The sequence below is a fragment of the Myodes glareolus genome, chromosome 20 (genome assembly GCF_982192425.1).
Source record: "Myodes glareolus chromosome 20, mMyoGla1.1, whole genome shotgun sequence".
NCBI lineage: Eukaryota > Metazoa > Chordata > Mammalia > Rodentia > Cricetidae > Myodes > Myodes glareolus.
This window is the reverse complement of record NC_142045.1, coordinates 19,110,572-19,128,672: the sequence shown is the minus strand read 5'-3', so window position 1 is coordinate 19,128,672 and position 18,101 is coordinate 19,110,572. Positions and strand designations below refer to the sequence as shown.

At 48.9% G+C, this 18,101-nt stretch overlaps 1 protein-coding gene across 3 annotated transcripts in view; it reads left to right on the top strand.

Moving 5' to 3' along the window:
• The window catches only part of Schip1 (schwannomin interacting protein 1), a 726,814-nt gene that overhangs the window by 577,535 nt on the left and 131,178 nt on the right, over nt 1-18,101 (top strand). The window contains exons 1-2 of one of the 3 annotated variants that reach the window (XM_087899462.1): nt 10,120-10,244; nt 11,187-11,870. In XM_087899462.1, the coding sequence (XP_087755588.1) occupies nt 11,205-11,870 (666 nt within the window). In that variant the 5' untranslated portion in view covers nt 10,120-10,244; nt 11,187-11,204. Of the gene's footprint in view, nt 1-10,119; nt 10,245-10,836; nt 10,985-11,186; nt 11,871-18,101 lie in introns of those variants that run through there. The other 2 variants (XM_048424585.3, XM_048424584.3) reach the window with 2 other exon arrangements.

Sequence of the window (18,101 nt, the reverse complement as noted above, 5' to 3'; positions counted from 1 at the left end):
ATCCCTCTGCAGCCACCTGAGGACCCAGCTATCAACCTGTTGTCCCTGTCTCTGCTAAACCCTTCCCATTCGGTGTGCCAGCCAGATGATCTTGTTCTACAGTGTGACATACACTTATTTTTTGATGCTACTCAGATACATGTGTTTTGACAGTCTTCTATTTACATTCCTACACTGGGAAGAGGAATTAGTCATCAAACCTGTGATTTTACAGAGAATGCTGTTGAAGAGAACGTGAACGTAGGTAGTGCTGTGTTAATCAACCTTATCCAGCCTCACAAATCAGGCACAAAATGCTCGGGGGTAGTCATAGATGTCTCAAGCCCCCTATAACTGAACTCTTGGCCATGCCTGTTAGAAGCTGACAGCAGGATCACAGACACATTGAAATGTCACTTTCTGGAACTACAAAGTATAAACACATACGCTTTTTTTCTCTTGAGACAGCATCTCATATAGGCCAGGTTACCTTACCTTGAACTCACTATGTAGCCGAACCAGGCCTTGAACTCATCTCCCTGCTTCCGTCTCCCAATGGCTGGGACCTCAGGCTTGTGCTACTATATCCAACTCTACATGTAAATCGAATTACAAGAGATGAAATGGCTAGCAAACCTTTAGAGCTGTCCACCCACATCCTCACACAAGCTCAAAGTTAGCCTGGGTGAAACTAAAAGCTGGCAGATGGTGTCACTGATGTGAATTCTTATCTTGGTCAGTAATAAGCCAGCAGGAGAGCCGGTGTTGATCCATCTCTTTAATTTATTGTGTTCTCAAGTGTTTGCTTGTCTGTTTATAAAAATCTAATGATGCCCCTTATATAAAATTCACTATATTTCATCAAGTTTGATGTGTTACTAATATATAAAAATGCATCATCATTTTAGAGGTTGCTAACAACAGGAATGGGACTGGAGCGGTGGCTTGGTGGTAAAGAACATGCCCTGCTCTTTCCAGGGACCTCAGCTCAGATCCCAGCACCCCACTGAGCAGCTCAGGACTGCCTGTAATTCCAGCCTGGGGGGGGGGGGATCCAGTGCCAACAATCTGCGACCCCTGTGGGCACCGGCACTCACACACACTACCCACCCCATACGCCACCCCCACAATCACACAGTTTTTTTTAAAAGAACAGAAACGGTCTGGGGTTGTGTGTGTATGAGGCCATAGGTTTAATCCCCAGAACTGACCCACACATTTCTGTTACTGATCATAATAGCAAGGGGTGTGGCTCGGTAGCAGATCCGATTCTCGCACTGCAGTAAGCACGACTGCGAGATGCCGCCGATGGCCAGAGGCCTCCTAACTTCTGAAGTGTGACTTCAAATTGGCGGGATACAGAATACACACACGGCTGCTACTTTAGCAAAGGGATGGCTGTGCTCTATTGACATCAGTGATGCCATGTTTTCCCTTCGAGTGAGTTTAATTTTAAAACGAGCCAATTTAAAGAAAACTTTAGTATGGACTTGGATACGGCAGGACCCCAGAAGTGGTACCCAGGTCTTGGCCTAACTGCTGTTTCGCTCCATCTGCTGCAGAACACCGACCGCTCCATGCAGCATGAGAGAAAGGCTTGGGTCTGCGTCATAGAGGAACGCAGCGACACAAAGAAAGGACTAGAAGGTAGACTCATTGCATGGTCTAGAGCAATCCAGACTTGCTTCTCCTTACATAAAAACACACTCAGAGATTTGCTTTGTTTTGAATCCAGTTCTCTAACAAAGAGGGGGGACATGTTGCTGGTTTTTTAAAAATTAATTATTTATTAAAGAAAATTGGCCAACAAAACATTATAATCTCTGGGGATTATAAAAACAAATCATGGTCTACTCCCCTTTTCGATAATAGATTTGCCATTGAGATTATGAGGAACGTCTATCAAAACACATTTCACTGGGAAAGTGCAAGACATGGATGAATTCCTATTTCTGGAATTAGAAAAGCGAGCGAAGAATGGCTTTAGTGGTGTTTAGGGAAACCGCAGTTTCTGTTAGGACTCCCTCGCTGGTACACGGCTTTGAGCTTCTCAGCCTCGTCGCTCCTATCCGGTACTCAGCCGGGCCTCCAACTGCTGTGCACAGGGGCAGCATTTCCCAAAGAGCTAAACAAAATCCCTTCTTTTCACCTGCACTATTCCTGAAGGTTACGGTGAGTCACTCGCCCCAGTGCAGGAGGTCACAAGGCATACCGGCTCCACCGCATGCACATAACCAGTGAACTTTGCTCACGGTGAAGGTTCTGATGTGGGTAGAACTGAGAGAGATGTGGAGCACAGCTCCATATCCTAATGAAGACATTCTCTGTAGTCAGCGAGTATTCGTACAGTGCTGTGCTCAGTGAGCCGGTTACATTAGGATAAAATTGGAAGGTCCTAGGAAATCACACAGAGGCCATGGGCCAGTAGTGTAATTTTACTATATAATCAGTAACAATTAACAAAGCTGATAATGTGTCTGCAGTGGTTCCTGCTCCTCGGTACTAATGGTACTAGAAATAGCTCTAAATAGTCACGACAGGTCAACCCTGTCTCCTCTAAGTCCTTCGTCTTCATGGATTCTCTCATGGAAGAACTTTGTAAGGAATTATTTCCTGATATTTTTAAAAAGTCATCAGCATCAGATACTAAATTTTAAAAGTTAGATGCAGAAAAATAAATTTATAAGAATATCTAAGTCAGCCGGGCCGGTGGAGGCGCACACCTTTAATCCCAGCACGCGGGAAGCAGAGGCAGGCGGATCTCTGTGAGTTCAGGGACAGCCTGGTCTACAGAGCGAGTTCCCGGACAGCCTGCCTTCCCAGTGCTGGGAAGGCGTGTGCCACCACCATGCCACCACCATGCCAGGCCTTTGTCTTAGTGTCTCAGGGTCAGGCACTCAAGGATTTGGGCACAGGTGGTTTGCTGAGAAACAGTAAGGGTATATAATCAAAAAGTCCACTCTCGGCCTGATGGAGGCATAGAATAAATTCCATCCTGGAGGAGAGCTGGGAGTCCTGTGGCCAAGTGCAGCAGCTGGGGAGTAGCCATCCAGGCCTACTTGGAACAACGGTAGCTCAGATTCCATGGTGGTGTGATTGGAGGGAGGGAGACAGCGTGGCTTCGATGTTTGCACCGTGAACCACTGAGCTCAGAACATTATACGAAAGTGTATAGGATTCCCTCTCATGACCCCCCAAACTTAAACATTATAGAGGAAAGCATAAAAGATTTTCTCTTAATTTTTTTTCTTTACCTTTTCCTTTAGGTTTTAGCCCAGAAAGTTAAAATGCCAACTCCTTGGCAAATTTACATAGAATCAATTTCCCATTAAAAGCACATAAGCTTTTAAATTATTGCTCTTTTGACCTTTCTCACTTAGTCTGCTTCCTGTGGAAAACAGACGAGCTCCGTCACCCTCGACTGTCTCTTTTTTTTCTTTTTGTAGTGGGGAACAAACCCAGACACAGGTAGCTGTGTGCCTCACTGACACCACCACTCTGCCCTGGCCCTCCCTGTTGCCCTAGCGCTCACTTCATGTGTTTGCCTGGTTCTTGCAGGCATCTGAGTCACTGCCGGTGAAGCTCCAGTAGCTCCTAAGCTTAGACAGTTTTCACAGGCTGCCATTGGGCCAGAGAACTGCAGGGACGGCCGTGTCTGCAAATGCAGGGCTGTTCAAAGCCAGTGCTAATGCTCTTGGCGAAGTTCCTTCCTGCTCTCCAAGCTGCAGTCCACTGTCTATGGCGTCCACAATGCCAGCAGCCAAGTCTTTCCTGAAGTGACAAGAACGGTGTTCTCACCTCCCTGAGTCTCCTGCCGAGATGCTCTTTGGTGAGCATCAGACAGAGAAACCCAAGGCACAAGGCCTCTGGGGCAGCTTATCCCAGCGCCTACTGGTCTACTGCGTGGGATGCTACCGTGAGCCCTTGGAGGAAGCGCACCTACAACTTTCCTCAGGTGGTCCTAAATTACACCTCCCAAGGAAGCTCCAAAAATTAGCTCAGGGTTGCTTCCAGACTTAGCTCTTCAACGGCTGAGGGAGATGATGGCAGAAAAGTTCTGCAAAATGAAGTTTAAGCAGTGACTTGTTCTTTCCTTTATTAGAAGTATAGCAAGCTCCCGGCTCCTGTTCTTCTCAAACTTCCTACTAATGGAATCCCAGCAGGGCCCCTGGATACTGTTGTGCATACTGCACAATGCACATTCACCAGGGGTGCCGACCACATTGACATCCATGTGAACAGTGCCAAAGGGTTCCACTGATAGGGACCTGTGATGCGGATGAGGATCTGATGGACATCTTTATATGACTTTTCTCTATAAAGACACTGTCTTTGCTGAGCCTCGGTCTTTCTCTTCACTAATGCCTACCAACCATGCAGGGTAGTCTTCGTCATAAACACACACTCTCCCCATTTCTGTAAGATCAAAACCGTCAGCCTAGGGCTCCTGGGGTCAGATTTGGAAAACACGTCACTGAATTCTATTTTGCAAATACTATTTGGTCTGGCTGTAGTCACTGAAGAGTGTATAATGTGCAATTGCATCATTTAATGGAAAACCAAAACCTTTAAGAGGTATATTTTTTTAAAATTATGATTTATTTATCTTTATTTTATGTGCATTGGTGTGAAGGTGTCAGGTCCCCTGGAACCAGATTTTCAGACAGTTATGAGCTGCCATGTGGGTGCTGGGAATTGAACCCGGGTCCTCTGGAAGAACAGTCAGTGCTCTTAACCACTGAGCTATTTCTCCAGCCCCGAGGTGTATTTTTTTTTAGCTTATTTTATTTATTATAATTTGTGTGTGGTGTGTGGGGGTATGTGGTGTGTAGTATGTGTGGAAGTCAGAGGACGGCTTTAGGGGATAGCTTCTCTCTCCTTCCACCACTACATGTGTTTCAGGAGCAAACACACATTGTCAGGTTTCTGTAGCCAGTTTCTCTGTCTGCTGAGCTATCTTGTGCTGGCCCCAGAGGTGAGTTTTAAATGATTTTTTTGTTGTTGTTAAAGTATAGCACTGTCAATGGGGGGGGGGATATAATCTTAGATATACTGAGGCCCCATCTCCAAAATGTATACACAGATAGGATATCAAGTGAAAACTGACTCCCTGTGGACGTTCCGCACACCCAAGAGGCTCTGCCTGCTGAGCAGACGTAGACTTTGGTTTTAGATTAGTGCTGGAAATGAACGTGGCGTTCTTTGATAAGTAAGGTGATAAAAAGACTGTGAGACATTTCTGCGTTCCGTTTCCCATCTTTTCTAGATGAAATCCATAGGGTCTTTTCTAGATGAAATCTATAGGGTCTTTTCTAGATGAAATCCATGGGGTCTTTTCTAGATGAAATCTATAGGGTCTTTTCTAGATGAAATCCATGGGGTCTTTTCTAGATGAAATCTATAGGGTTTTTTTTTCAGACTGGAAGAGGAGTATTTACTTCCAGCGAACCAATCCCTGCTTTTGTCAGATGCGTGTCCACCCTCTTTCATCTGCAAACCGCAGTCATAAAGTTGTTGAGAGACTGGGCTGGAAGCAAGGCCCAGATGTTCTACATCTCGGACACTCTGCCCTACAGGGCTGTTTACTGTCCCCACGGCGACACACAGGTGATGAAACAGAGGAACATCTGCGTCCTGCGTGTGACTCGCATGGAATTCACGCAGTAAAGATGAAACACAGACCCTTTGCGAACCACCTCGTCATCGCTAGACACACCACAATGTAAAGAAGGTTCCGTGTCAGGGCTAATCATTTCAGAGTCAGCGTGGAGGTTTTACAGACAATTCTTTTCCTCCCTACTCGTGCTCCAAACGACTCATATCAATCATATCGTTGCTTAGATGCTGACCACAAATTAAAATCCCGGAAACAGGACTAACTCTGAGGGGCGTGGCCATCCCAGTTCCACCAATGGGGTACGAATCCAGTTTCGCATCCCTGACAACGAATACCGGAAGCTGACCTTGGGTGCCTTCCTCCTTAAAGGATCTGTTTAGGAGAAGGGAGGAATTTCGCGTCCATAGCCAACAGCAACATGGTATTTCCTTTTCCGAAGTGTCTACACGCTTCCTTAAAAACATTTATTTATTCGTATGAGTGTTTTGCCTGCATGTATGTGCGTGTTCCTTGAGCATGCTATGCTCTTGGAGGCCAGAGTGGGTGTCTGGAGTTAAGGAGACTGTGAGCAACCATGTGGATCCTGGAAAGGGAATCCAGGGTTTCTACAAGACCAGAAAATACTCTTAACCACTGAGCCATCCCTCCAGCCCCTACACTCCTCCTTTTACAACTCAATCTTATAATTTGCTGAACATCGCTGAGTTTAGCAGAGGCCAAGAACTGCGCCTGCCAACTGCCTTAGACACCGAAACAAACACTGACCTCCGAGCCTTTCCAAGTAGGAAGGCGAGAACTAGACTGAGGTTGCTACAAGGCAATCCTATCCTTTCTGAGATTTTTTTTTTTCCCTAGTAAACTGATCCACATGGGACCAAGAGTTTGTAGATTAGGGAATAAGAATTGTAAACCCAAACTAACCAGGGTCAAGTTCTGGTTCAGCCACCTACGTCACCAGTCTGTGACTTCGGGCAAATTACAAACCACTGCCCTTAGCTGGGCGGTGGTAGCACACGCCTTTAATCCCAGCACTCGGGAGGCAGAGGCAGGCGGATCTCTGTGAGCTCAAGGCCAGCCTGGTCTACAAGAGCTAGTTCCAGGACAGGCTTCAAAAGCTACAGAGTAACCCTGTCTCGAAAAACCAAAATAAAAAATAAAATAAAATAAAAAACAAATCACTGTCCTTCATCTCGTCACATGCAAATGAGTGGGAAAATAGTTTCCTCATGGAAATTCTGAGGATCAAACGAGTTAGAAAGTGTTAACAATAACTCCAACAACAAACATCTCTTAAGCTTTTATTCTTTTCATAGCCTGTCTGTGGGGTTCAGAGTATTCTCTTGGCCACACTGGAACCATCTCCCACTTAAGGATCTTAAAGTCACTATACCACGGTACAAAGATATAACTAGAACAAGATTGTTGAGACTGGGCCTAAAATTTGGAACCGGAGTGGTTGAGGCCAGGGATGATCTTAAAGGCCTGAAACTCCGGCTTCTATCTGAGCCTCAGTCTCTGTCTCCACCACTCCATTTCAGGTGTTCTTGGGAATCGAACTCAGGGCATCTGGGATGCTAGATCAGCCTTCTAACCACTGAGCTACACCTCCAGCCTCCTCGAATAGGATTTTCACCAAGTAGGAGTTCATGAAACTTACACTTGTTTTTATACAGATGTGTGACCTGAGTTTTGACATTATATGTGATTCTTACTGTGAGGCCAGAGGAGCGAAGTCAGCAACATTGACCGTGTGTGTCCTGCAGTGAACGCCCTGGGCTCAGGAGAATGTCCTCTGACCCAGGTGAAGAGGAAGAACCAGTCAAACTGTCCAGGAAGTGACATGCTGGCTTAGACTCACCATGAGTAAAGATTGTCAAAAGAAGTTAGAAGCGATGATAAAGCAGATTCGGTTCCGTTGTTGAGTTTTGATGGTCAGAGAGGGATCTTAGAAAGGTTACTCTTCTTTTGCTTTTCAAGACCGGGGTCCTCTGTGTAGCTTTGGAGTTTGTCCTGGAACTCACTCTGTAAACCAGGCAGACCTTGAACTGCCTCTGCCTCCCAAGTGCTGGGATTAAAGGCGTGCGCCACCAGCACCCAGCTAGGAAGGCTCCTCTCGGCTGCATCCTTGGGGTGAGGGTAGTGGGGGTGAAGGGGGACTGACTCTTCATTTGCAGACCTGACAACATCAGCATTGGTGGGGAAGGTTCTAGAAGTAGGGTTCTCTCTCTTGACCTACATCTCTGATGTCTGAGAAAGGCTCCCTAAAGAGGAAGACAAGACTTTTCAACCACCTTGCAAATCATTTCTCCATCTTGCTGGACCTAGCTGCTAACTACTGCAGCCTTGAAGTTGGCAGGCCTTCCTGTTCCAAAGCAGGAAGGTTCTTGGCAGGAGGCGGCAGGCTGGAAACATAACGGTAACTGGGTTGGCCAAGCACCTTCCATGTCGACTGGAGGAAAAGGAAACTGGGTACTTCCCATCTGATCCAGATTATCTGGTCAGAAAATAATATGAAAGTACGGCTAATTCCCAGATGTTTACAGTTGTCTTTGACATGCCATGCATTCTTGGCCGTGCAGTTCCCTTGCCAAATGTCTCATTTAGGTTTTATTTTACATTTCCTGATCGCAGACCATCTGAGCAGTCGGGGAGTAAGTGCGCCAGCTGTGTGGGTGGGTGGCTCCTGAGGATTAAAGCCTGGACTGTCACTCTAATGCGCCTGTCACCCCAAGTGATCAATATTTGTCCGCTTGCATCTGCCACGGATGATACATACGTGTGTGGTGTCTGCATGTGTGTACACACGTACACGCAGGCGTACCTGCCTGTGTAGGAATGTGTGAGGTCAGAGGTTGACATCAGGATGACTTTCTCAGTTACTTCACCCTATTTGTTTATTATTTAGTTAGTGGGTTATTTTGAGACAGGGTCTCTCCCTGAGCCTAGGGCTTGCAGTTTGGGGTAGCCTGGTTCTCAGTATCAGGGATCTGCATGTCTCCACCCCCCAGCCAACCCCAGAATGCTGGGGTTCCAGACAGCACCCAGATCCTGGCTTTTACAGAAAGCACTTTACTCACTGAGCCATTTCTCCAGCCCTCTAGGTAGCTTTTCTGACCTCAGCTCTGTCATGTCCCGTGATCTTCCCATGCACCCGTGCATGTCACAGAATACGGAACCTCCTCCATACTCCTCAGTGGCAGCCAACACTCCACTGCAACCTCACAGCAAACCATATTTGGGGCACCAAGCAGGCTGTTTACAGATGTTAATGTGAATTGTATTTTTTGTTTGTTTTTTTTTTTTTTTTTGAGACAGAATTTCTCTGTAGCTTTGGAGCCTGTCCTGGACCTAGCTCTTGTAGACCAGGCTGGCCTCGAACTCACAGAGATCCACCTGCCTCTGCTTCCTGAGTGCTGGGATTAAAGGCAAGTGCCACCACTGCCCAGCATGAACTGTATTTTAAGTCATAGCCAGTCCCTCTTGAGTGGACCAGATGAGAAGGCCTCTTTTCCTGTTATTCACAGGATGGCTGCTTCCAGACAAGTTAAAAGGTTTGCTTACATTTCCTGGCCAGGGTCTTACCTGTGGAGAGGAAATCACTGAGACAAAGGGTCTCAGCACCAAGTCCCCGCAAGAGCCTTGGCGGCCAGGGTGGCAGCCACTCCCAAACAAAGAATTTCAAGCATGCTTCTGCTCCGTTTAGAAGGTGCCAAGCAAGGGTGGGGGTTGGTCCAGACTAGCCCTGCTGGAATAAATTAGTTACAGGCCTAAATCTGGAAGTTCAGGGAAACTGGTCTTCTCCAGTCCATCGTAGAGTTAAGCATTCTTCCCGCCTCTCTGCTGAGGAGGGCATTTCCTAACTCACTTCTTACAGGGCAAGGCTGTTCAGAGGAAATTTTTAATCCTTAAAAGGTACTCTGCAGTCCACCTACGTTTTCCAAGCAAATATTTTCACATCAACCCTCTTCCTAAAAAGAAGGGTTGGCAAATTCAGGTATCCCCTGTGTGGTTCTGGAAAATTCCCTATAGATTTTCTTTGATTCAATTTCTTGAAGGGGGAAAAAAAAATCAAGGAAGCAAAGCCAGCCAATGTGCCGGGGGCACCACCACTTAAGACCGCCCTTCCTTCTCCTTTTCGGTCCTCTGGATCCCTTAGGTCGGAAGGGATGTTTGGCCCCCGCCTTCAGGACAGATCTCCACCCCACTTCCCGACCCCCAGGGCAGAGAACAGCCCCCCCACCCCCCTCCCGTCCCTGTAGTCACACACACACACACACACACACACACACACACACACACACACACACACACACCTCGCTGAGGTCATCCTTAGTGTCGCTGGGAAGGGGAAGGAAACGTGAGCAAAAGCAACAGGTTCCACCCACTGCCTGAACTTGGAAGTGGATACCAGGGGCGGTGAAGGGAGAGGAAGCAGCAAGGGGGAGGAAGGTGGAAAGGAAATGATGGGCTTGATCGCTGGGCACCGGTCACTTGAGCTCCCAAACGGTTTGTGGTTTTGCTTGTGAGGGTGACAGGAGGGCCTTTGCAGGGTCACTTGGGGACTTCCGCGTGAACTGGGAAGCATCGGACCCGCGCGGCCCTCCAGGAGGTTTCGGTTGGGTAAAGAACCCAGCGAAGAGGCCTTGAGGTGCGTTCAGGCACACAGCACCCTCCCCAGGGCGCGGCCCTCACACTCGGCGAGGTCTGTAAGCCCCGTAGTCCCCGTCCGCCGCCCTCCGGCCTTTCCGAGCTCTCCTAGCGGGCCTCCAGCTCCAGCCTCCGGCGGGGAAAACCGGGCGAGCGGACTGCGCCGCACCCCGCCGCCTCTGGGCATGCTCCGTGGCGGGACCGGCTCAGCCGCCGCCGCCGGGAGGGCGCGTCCTCCCTCCCCCAGGGCGGCGGCGCCTGCAGCGACTATCGCGGCACCCCGGCCCCGCACACCTTTGGCGGTAGCTGAGGGGTGCCATCCCGCCGGGCGTGGGCCGAGAGCGCCCCCCGTGCCCATCCTTCCCGAGAGGGACAGGGCGAGGAGGCGCGCAGACAGGATGCGCCCTGCGACTACTGCGGTGCCTTAGAAAGTAAAGCTGAGCTCGCCCGGCGCGAGGCTGCCAGCCGGTGCCGGGAGGGGGCGGGGCGGGGCGGGGCGGGGCCAGGTGGGGGGTGGTCCCAGTGCCCCGGCGAGGTGCGAAATCAGTTTCTACCTCCCTTTTCTCGGGTCCCGCCCCCGGGGAATCAGAATTCAGTGGGAAAGTGTCTGGGAGAATCCTTGTGGCGGAGTGCTAGGGCGCTCTTGGCGCAAAATGGTTAACATCAAGTCCGCGCGCGCTCCTGGGCTATGAGGGTGAAAAGTGCGCGCCCGTGGCTGCGCACCCCTTTGCTAATTTGCGGGTTAGTTACCCGGAGGAAGTCAACTTGTGTGGGGAGGGGTGGGGGCAGCTCAGGCTGCTGCTGACTCCCGCCCAGGCCTTTTAGGGCGCTCGCACCTCGCGGCAGGCGGGAGCCGCGCGCGGGGAGGTCGGGGCGGGCAGCGGGCGGCCGGAGCAGGCTAGACCGGGCCACTCACTCTCTCTCTCTGCCTCCCCCCCACCAGGATTACCGAGAGGATGGGATGGATCTAGGCAGTGACGCCGGCAGCAGCAGCAGCAGCCGCGCCAGCTCACAATCCAACTCCACCAAAGTGACCCCTTGCTCCGAGTGCAAATCCTCATCGTCGCCGGGGGGCAGCCTGGACTTGGTGTCTGCTCTGGAGGACTATGAAGAGCCCTTCCCGGTCTACCAGAAGAAGGTGATTGATGAGTGGGCTCCGGAGGAGGACGGGGAGGAGGAGGAAGAGGAGGACGATCGAGGGTATCGGGATGACCGCTGTCCGGCCCGGGAGCCCGGGGACGTGAGCGCCAGGATCTGCAGCAGCGGAGGCGGGAGCAAGAGCGCCACCACCACCATGCCGTCCCAGATGCCTAACGACAACCTCCACCCTCACGACCCCCAAGACCTCAGGCACAATGGCAACGTGGTTGTGGCTGGCCGGCCGAGCGCCTCCCGGGCTCCCCGCCGAGCCATCCAGAAGACCCAACCTCCCGGGAGCCGGCGCGGAGGCCGAGGCCGGGCAACTGGGGGGCTCTGCGTTCAGCCTCCGGACGGCGGGACGTGCGTCCCAGAAGAGCCCCCGGTGCCTCCGATGGACTGGGAGGCGTTGGAGAAGCATCTGGCCGGGCTGCAGTTCCGGGAGCAGGAGGTGCGAAACCAGGGTCAGGCGAGGACCAACTCCACCTCTGTAAGTTGGCCAGGGTGCGTGCCCACGCGCGCACACCCGCGTACACACCTCGCGCGCTGCCCACACGCCCCTTCTCCGCGCTCCCGCCGGTGGTGGCCCCATTCATCCTTTCCCAAGGGTGGGGACTGGACCGGAGAGCCTGCCTCCTGTTCCCCTGGGGTACGCTTGCTGTCTGTGAGCTGTCTGGGTTTACAGGATGGGCGGAGAAAAGGGAGGGGCAGCCAGAGGGCAGCGGAAAGTCGGGCTAGAGGAACCCGCGACTCATTTTTGATGAACTACTTATGGAGACTAGGTTGTGAGTCACTTGCCTGAAAATAAATCTAGGGAGATTTCCTCGCCGAAGAAAAGTCCCTGCGGGGGCTATTTCACACTGTAATAGTTGTGGCTTTGTCCATCCTGGTGGGTCTTCCTGCGTTGCCACTCACGTCTCGCCCTTAGCCAGGCTATGCCTGTGCACGCCTGTGCACATGCACGCACTCGCCTGCCCACACCTCAGATCTGGCAACCGGGTGTGTTCCATGCCGACTCCTGGATTTAGATGGATTATAGGTCTTCCTGACTTTCTTCCCTGAAACCTGAGCGATTGCTGACCTGGAGGAACCGGGTGAATTGAACTGCCAGAATGAGGGAGGGGGTCGTTGCCTCGTTGCCTGACTCACTCCCTGTCGGCGAATCCCTTCTTGTTTTGATAAAAGAACCACTTACAGTTCCTTACCGGAGGCTACTGCCTCAATTCAGGAAAAGCCAGACAGGGAGGAGGGGTGCCGGCGTGGATGGGAAGGAGGGAGAGAAGGAGGGCTGCATCTATAATAAGCTCAGGCAGGTTTGTACTTGTCTCAACATTTTTTTTTCTTTGCCCCTGAGAGGAGAGCAGATAAATGACTCAAAAGGAGAACATCACGAATGTAGCTCCCCCTTTTATCACTGTTTGAGATAAAGCAACAGTTGTAATTTGAAGTCATTAGTGATATCCCTAAATAGGGCTGAAGGGCACAGTTTAAATGAGCTGCTTTCTGTGTGTGACAGCTATGTGGCAGTGCAGGCAAATGCTTGCCTCGCAGGTGTAATTTGGCTACTCGGAGTCTCCGGGGCTTCTGGAAATTGGGTGCATGCACTTTTGACTTCAGGGGTGAGGGTGGTAACAGGGGTTTCACAGAGCAATTGGCACAGTTTCTGTCAGTCAGAGCACTTGGTTGACAGAGCCCATCGGTTAGTGTCCCTCGAGAGATTACCTATTAAATTAATAATCGCCGCTCTTTGTACGTTCACCACGTCTCAGTAACAGACGTGGAATCTTTCCATTACAGACACTGCTGTTTCTTGTCCTGGCACTGGGAAACATCCTTTCCCCATTACACTCTCAGTGAGTGCAGATAAGCAGTTCCACAGCCGTGACTGGGCTGAGATTCTGAAGATACGTGAGATACGGAAGACTGTCTGCCCTCTAGGAACGTGACATTTGAAGGCTTACCTGACAGGTTCTCATCGCAGGGCTCGCACATTCTCCTGTCTTGTGGCTTCGTTATTGGCCATCTTTAAGACCCAACCTATGCTCTCACTCTATCAACAGTTTCGAGTTTCTTCCCCCTAATTCCTCAGATGCCCAGGCCCCCGACTCTCCTAAAAATGTAGGCTCTTGGTAATTTTAGGAGTTAAATCATTTTTGTTTTTATTTTTAAAGAAGTTCCCCCATATATTTTATGTATTATACATTATCTATATTATATATAATATATCCCCATATATACATACATACATGTGTGCCACAGTTCACATGCAAAGATCAGAGGAAAACCTTTGAGAGTCTGTTCTCTCTCCATGTGGACCCTGAGGATTAAGTGCTGGACATAAGACTTGGTGATGTCTGAACCCGCCGAGCCTTCTCACAGTCTGGTTTTGGTTATGGCTGAATAAAGTTATTACTGCATGTTTGCTTAGAATGGCACTTTCAAACTACGTTATCCAGGAAATCACCTCAGTGCTTAGAAGTGTTGTATGCAGATATACACAACCACAGAAAACTCGGTGGTTTCTGTGACTTGTGTGTGCACTGTGTGATGAGCTAATGTTTGTTACTGTGGGTCCTCGTTACAAGGGTTTTTAAAACACCACTTACAGCCTGTTTAGCAGTGCCTGGAAAAAGCAACCATAAGTGTAGGAAACTAAGAACAGCAAATAATTGGTGTAGAAGGCCTACCTTGAAGGAGACGATTTAATGGCAAATCTCTAAGCAGGAGGCAGAGGGAGCTAACGTGAAATGCAGGGATCTTTTGAAGTCTTTTCTAGCGACACCCTTACTTTGGCCAAGGCTATACCTCCTGATCCTCTCTAAACAGGTACCGTCTAGGAAGCAACTACCCAAGACTTATGGGGGGCATCTCATTCAAACGACCACAGCCATCATGTGGGTGCTGGGGACGGAACCCAGGTCCTCTGGATTTTTGAATTAGGCTGTTAGGTAGCCCAGGCCTGTTGCGCGCGAGGTTCCTTGAGTAACAGAAACTGGCCTTGATCTCATGTTGCTCTTGAGTCTGGTTTCCTGGTGATCACAGGTGTGTACCTGCTGTGCCGTGGTGCCTGGGACAGTGCCTGGGATGTTTGAGGTTCTCATCTAGCCAGCGAAAAACATTATTTATTTATTTATTTTGGTTTTTGAAGACAGGGTTTGTCTGTAGCTTTGGAGCCTGTCCTGGAACTAGCTCTTGTAGACCAGGCTGGCCTCGAACTCATATAGAGATCCACCTGCCCCTGCCTCCTGAGTGCTGGGATTAAAGGCATGCGCCAACACCACCCGGCCCCGAAAAAAGTATTTATAGCAACCGTAAATCCCAGATTTTAACCAAAGCCCTCACCTTGCAGTTGAGGCCCTGAGTGCCCGAGGTTCCCGTGAGAAAAAAAAAGTTTTTCTTTTTTTTTTTTTTTTTTAATCTTTCCTTCACACACAGGAGCAACACTCTCCCACCCCCTTTACATAAAATACTTTGAAATTGGAAGGATGGAGTGTCTCCTTTCCCTGAAATAGTTTAAAGGAGTTCTTAGTGACGAGACCTCGCTTGTGTTTCTTCAGCAGTAACAGAAGTAAGCTGAGACTAACCAAGCCCTCTACTTTTAAGTCTCCTCTCACAGGTGGGGTTTGGTTTGGTTTTCTGACACAGTGTTGGGCTCTTTTCCAAACTACATAGTAATGGAATCCCCGGATCCCCTCTCCCGGTCTCATGTTTCTTCTGCTTCCTTCAGCACCAAAGGAAGACTGAGGTCGCAGAAGCGGCTCGAATTTTACTTTTAGATTTCCCTAACACTAGGAAGAGTTAGGGCCAGGTTTAATACAAAACATGTTCATCTGGAATGTAAGACCCAAAACTGACGTTTATTTGTAAAGCCCCGGACACTCACCCCTTCCCTGATGCTGACGGAAGGCTGTGAGCCAGGCTGCCATAGAGCCTCTGGGGCCCTAACTGGAGAAGCCCTGAGTCACTCTGATGGATACAGACTTATGACCGACTCCTACTACCTTCTTAGATGGAGACTCCTTCGCAGATCTCCATCGTCTCTGGTGGTCCAACCCCAGCAGCAAGTTTAAAGTATCCTGTAGCCATATCTCCTTCAGTGGCTCACCTTGTGCTTGTTGTACCTGAGGAATCCCAGGAGGCCCACCTCGCAGTCACACCTACTGTGACAGCGCTGGCCCTACCTGCACTGGACCTGCCGTAGACCTGTCTTCCCTCCAGGATGAAATAGTTCTTGACGAACTTGAACGGAGGGCCAGCTGCAGGCTAAAGATAGTTCTGGACATTAGTGGTTGAACCTTAATATTGGAAGTTCATGTTTGTCTTAAATTTTTATCCCCCTGCCTGTGTTTATTCTGGAGAACTGCTGCAGACAGTCCTGAGGGAAACAGAAACTTCATCTTTCCTCTCCTGGCAGCCTTTTCCATGCAATGGGCATGCAGGTCTCTTCTTGCGTCTGTCTCTGAACTTTAGTACCGCCCCCTGATGGCCTTATTTCCTAGACCCTTTACTAGATGAGCTAGTGGAAGGGCCCACTGCCTCAATGTCTCCTTTCCAAATGGAAAATACTTTCCTTTGCTTTCTTCAGAGTTTTGTCATGAAGATATTCATCCTTTGGTGTATGTGACCTTTCATGTGTAGCCTGTCTCTAGAAGCTTTGCTGCTCCCCCCCCCCCCCCCACCATCATCTTGTGTATTCTTCTCTAACAACAGACATGTTAGGCTGGACATTCGGCTCAGTAAAACCAGATAGGTAGTTCCTGCATGTAATCTCGGCATTCCCACAGTGGGACAGGAGGCAGAGCCAGGAGAACGGTGGGAAGCATGTAGGCCAATGTAGGCCAACTAGCATGGAACACATAGCCGCGGACAAGAGAGAGCCCGTCTCAAACAAGGCTGGAAGTGAAGACCGACACTGAGATTATCTTTTGGCTGCTTCCTCCACACCATCACGTGGGCCCATACTCACTCACACACCCATCACCCTTGCCCCATACGCATAGCAGCCTGGCCCATGGATCAAATCAATTACATGTGTTTATAATGTAATGTGATGTTCTCTATAGTACTTGCGTGACTTTTGACCCAGTGATGAAACCACCATCAAAATGAAGGTGTTGAGTCCATCACCCCCAAGAGTTGCTTTGTGTCCCTTTGCATTTTCCCCAGTCTTCTCCCTTGGTAATCCCTGGCTTGATTTTTGTACTGTAAATTGACTTACATTTTCAGATATGCCTGTTCCTTAGTCATCCGGTGATGGGCTCTTGGATCGGTTTTAGGTTTTAGCTGTTGTATGTACATTTGCTATGGCCAGTTGCCCATAAATCTCAATGTGAACCTGCGTTCCATTTCCTCTGGATACAAATGCGAGAGTTAAGACTGGATCATACGGTAGGCCTTGTGTTCAACTTCTTGAGAAGTTGCCTTCCAGGACAGTCCCGTTTCAGAAGGCAACTGCCTTGACTCTAAAATATTTTGCATTTTATTTATTTATTTATTTATTCTCTCTCCCTCTCTACCCCCCCGTCTCCCTCTTTCTTTCTACGTACACATGCACATGTCTGGGTGTGTATGTACCACCATATAGTACTAAAGGTTGAAGTCAGGTCATCAGGCTTGGTGGCAAGTGCTCTTCCCTACAGAGCCATCTCCTCGAGCCACTGGCTAGAGCTTTGGCTCCCCTTCCTAGCAGCAAGTCTCTATCATTTGAATTCTTGGGGTTCCCAGGACATCTCTGTTCAGGTTACTGGTGGCAAAGACATCCGTTACATCTAACCAACTCATTCCATTATTGTTCCAAAGAAGGGAGGTGTCAGGTTTAAATTAGATCCAGCTGAGACCTCTCCTTTTTGTTTGTTTGTTTTGTTTTTTGTTTATTTGTTTCTCGAGACAGGGTTTCTCTGAGTATTCCTGGCTGTCCTGGAATTCACCCTGTAGACCAGGCTAGCCTCGAACTCGCAGAGATCTGCCTGCCAGAGTTCTTGGATTGAAGGCGCATGCCACCACGACTGGTGACCCATCCTTTTAAAGTGCAGTTTTATATAATTTAGTGCCCTCGTCAGGTGTATTTTCCTCACTTAATGAGAAGTTAAGAATTATGTTAATTGTCACATTAATTGAAAGTGAACTCTCTGATGAGGTTACTTCTAAAGTACTTAGAAATAATTTGTCTTTTTATTTGTTTGTACTACTAGCTAGTAGCAAACTTTAAATTACCTACATCTCTCCCTAGAATAGTGCTAATTACCAGTTATAGTCAACGTATTGTTCTGTAAGAATTACAACCTAGTTATTCTGCACAGTGCTACAGAAGTCATTGAATGGCTGAGTAGTTCTTCTCTTACTTACTTGGGCTACGGTTAAACTGCATGAATTCCTGTTTTGTAGGCTGAATTAAAATCCCGTATTAGTCCTACAAAATATAAGAAGGTTTAGATGTAAAGTTAGCTGATTCTGCAGTCTGGAGCTTAATAACATTGGAAACTTACAAGTATCGTTTCTATCAGAGAACACACCATGTAACAATGGTGGTAAAGGTTGGTTTGTTTTTTCATTCTGTTAGAAACTATGAGGGCTAATTGTATTCTATGGCTAAACAATTTACCCTGAAATATCTAGTACCACAGTCAAGCTTTCTTTGCCTGCTTGGCTGATGTGTGCTAATTCTTAAGAGCGCAGAGACTGATCTCTGTGTCAGCATAAACTAATATTTCAGAGGAACTGG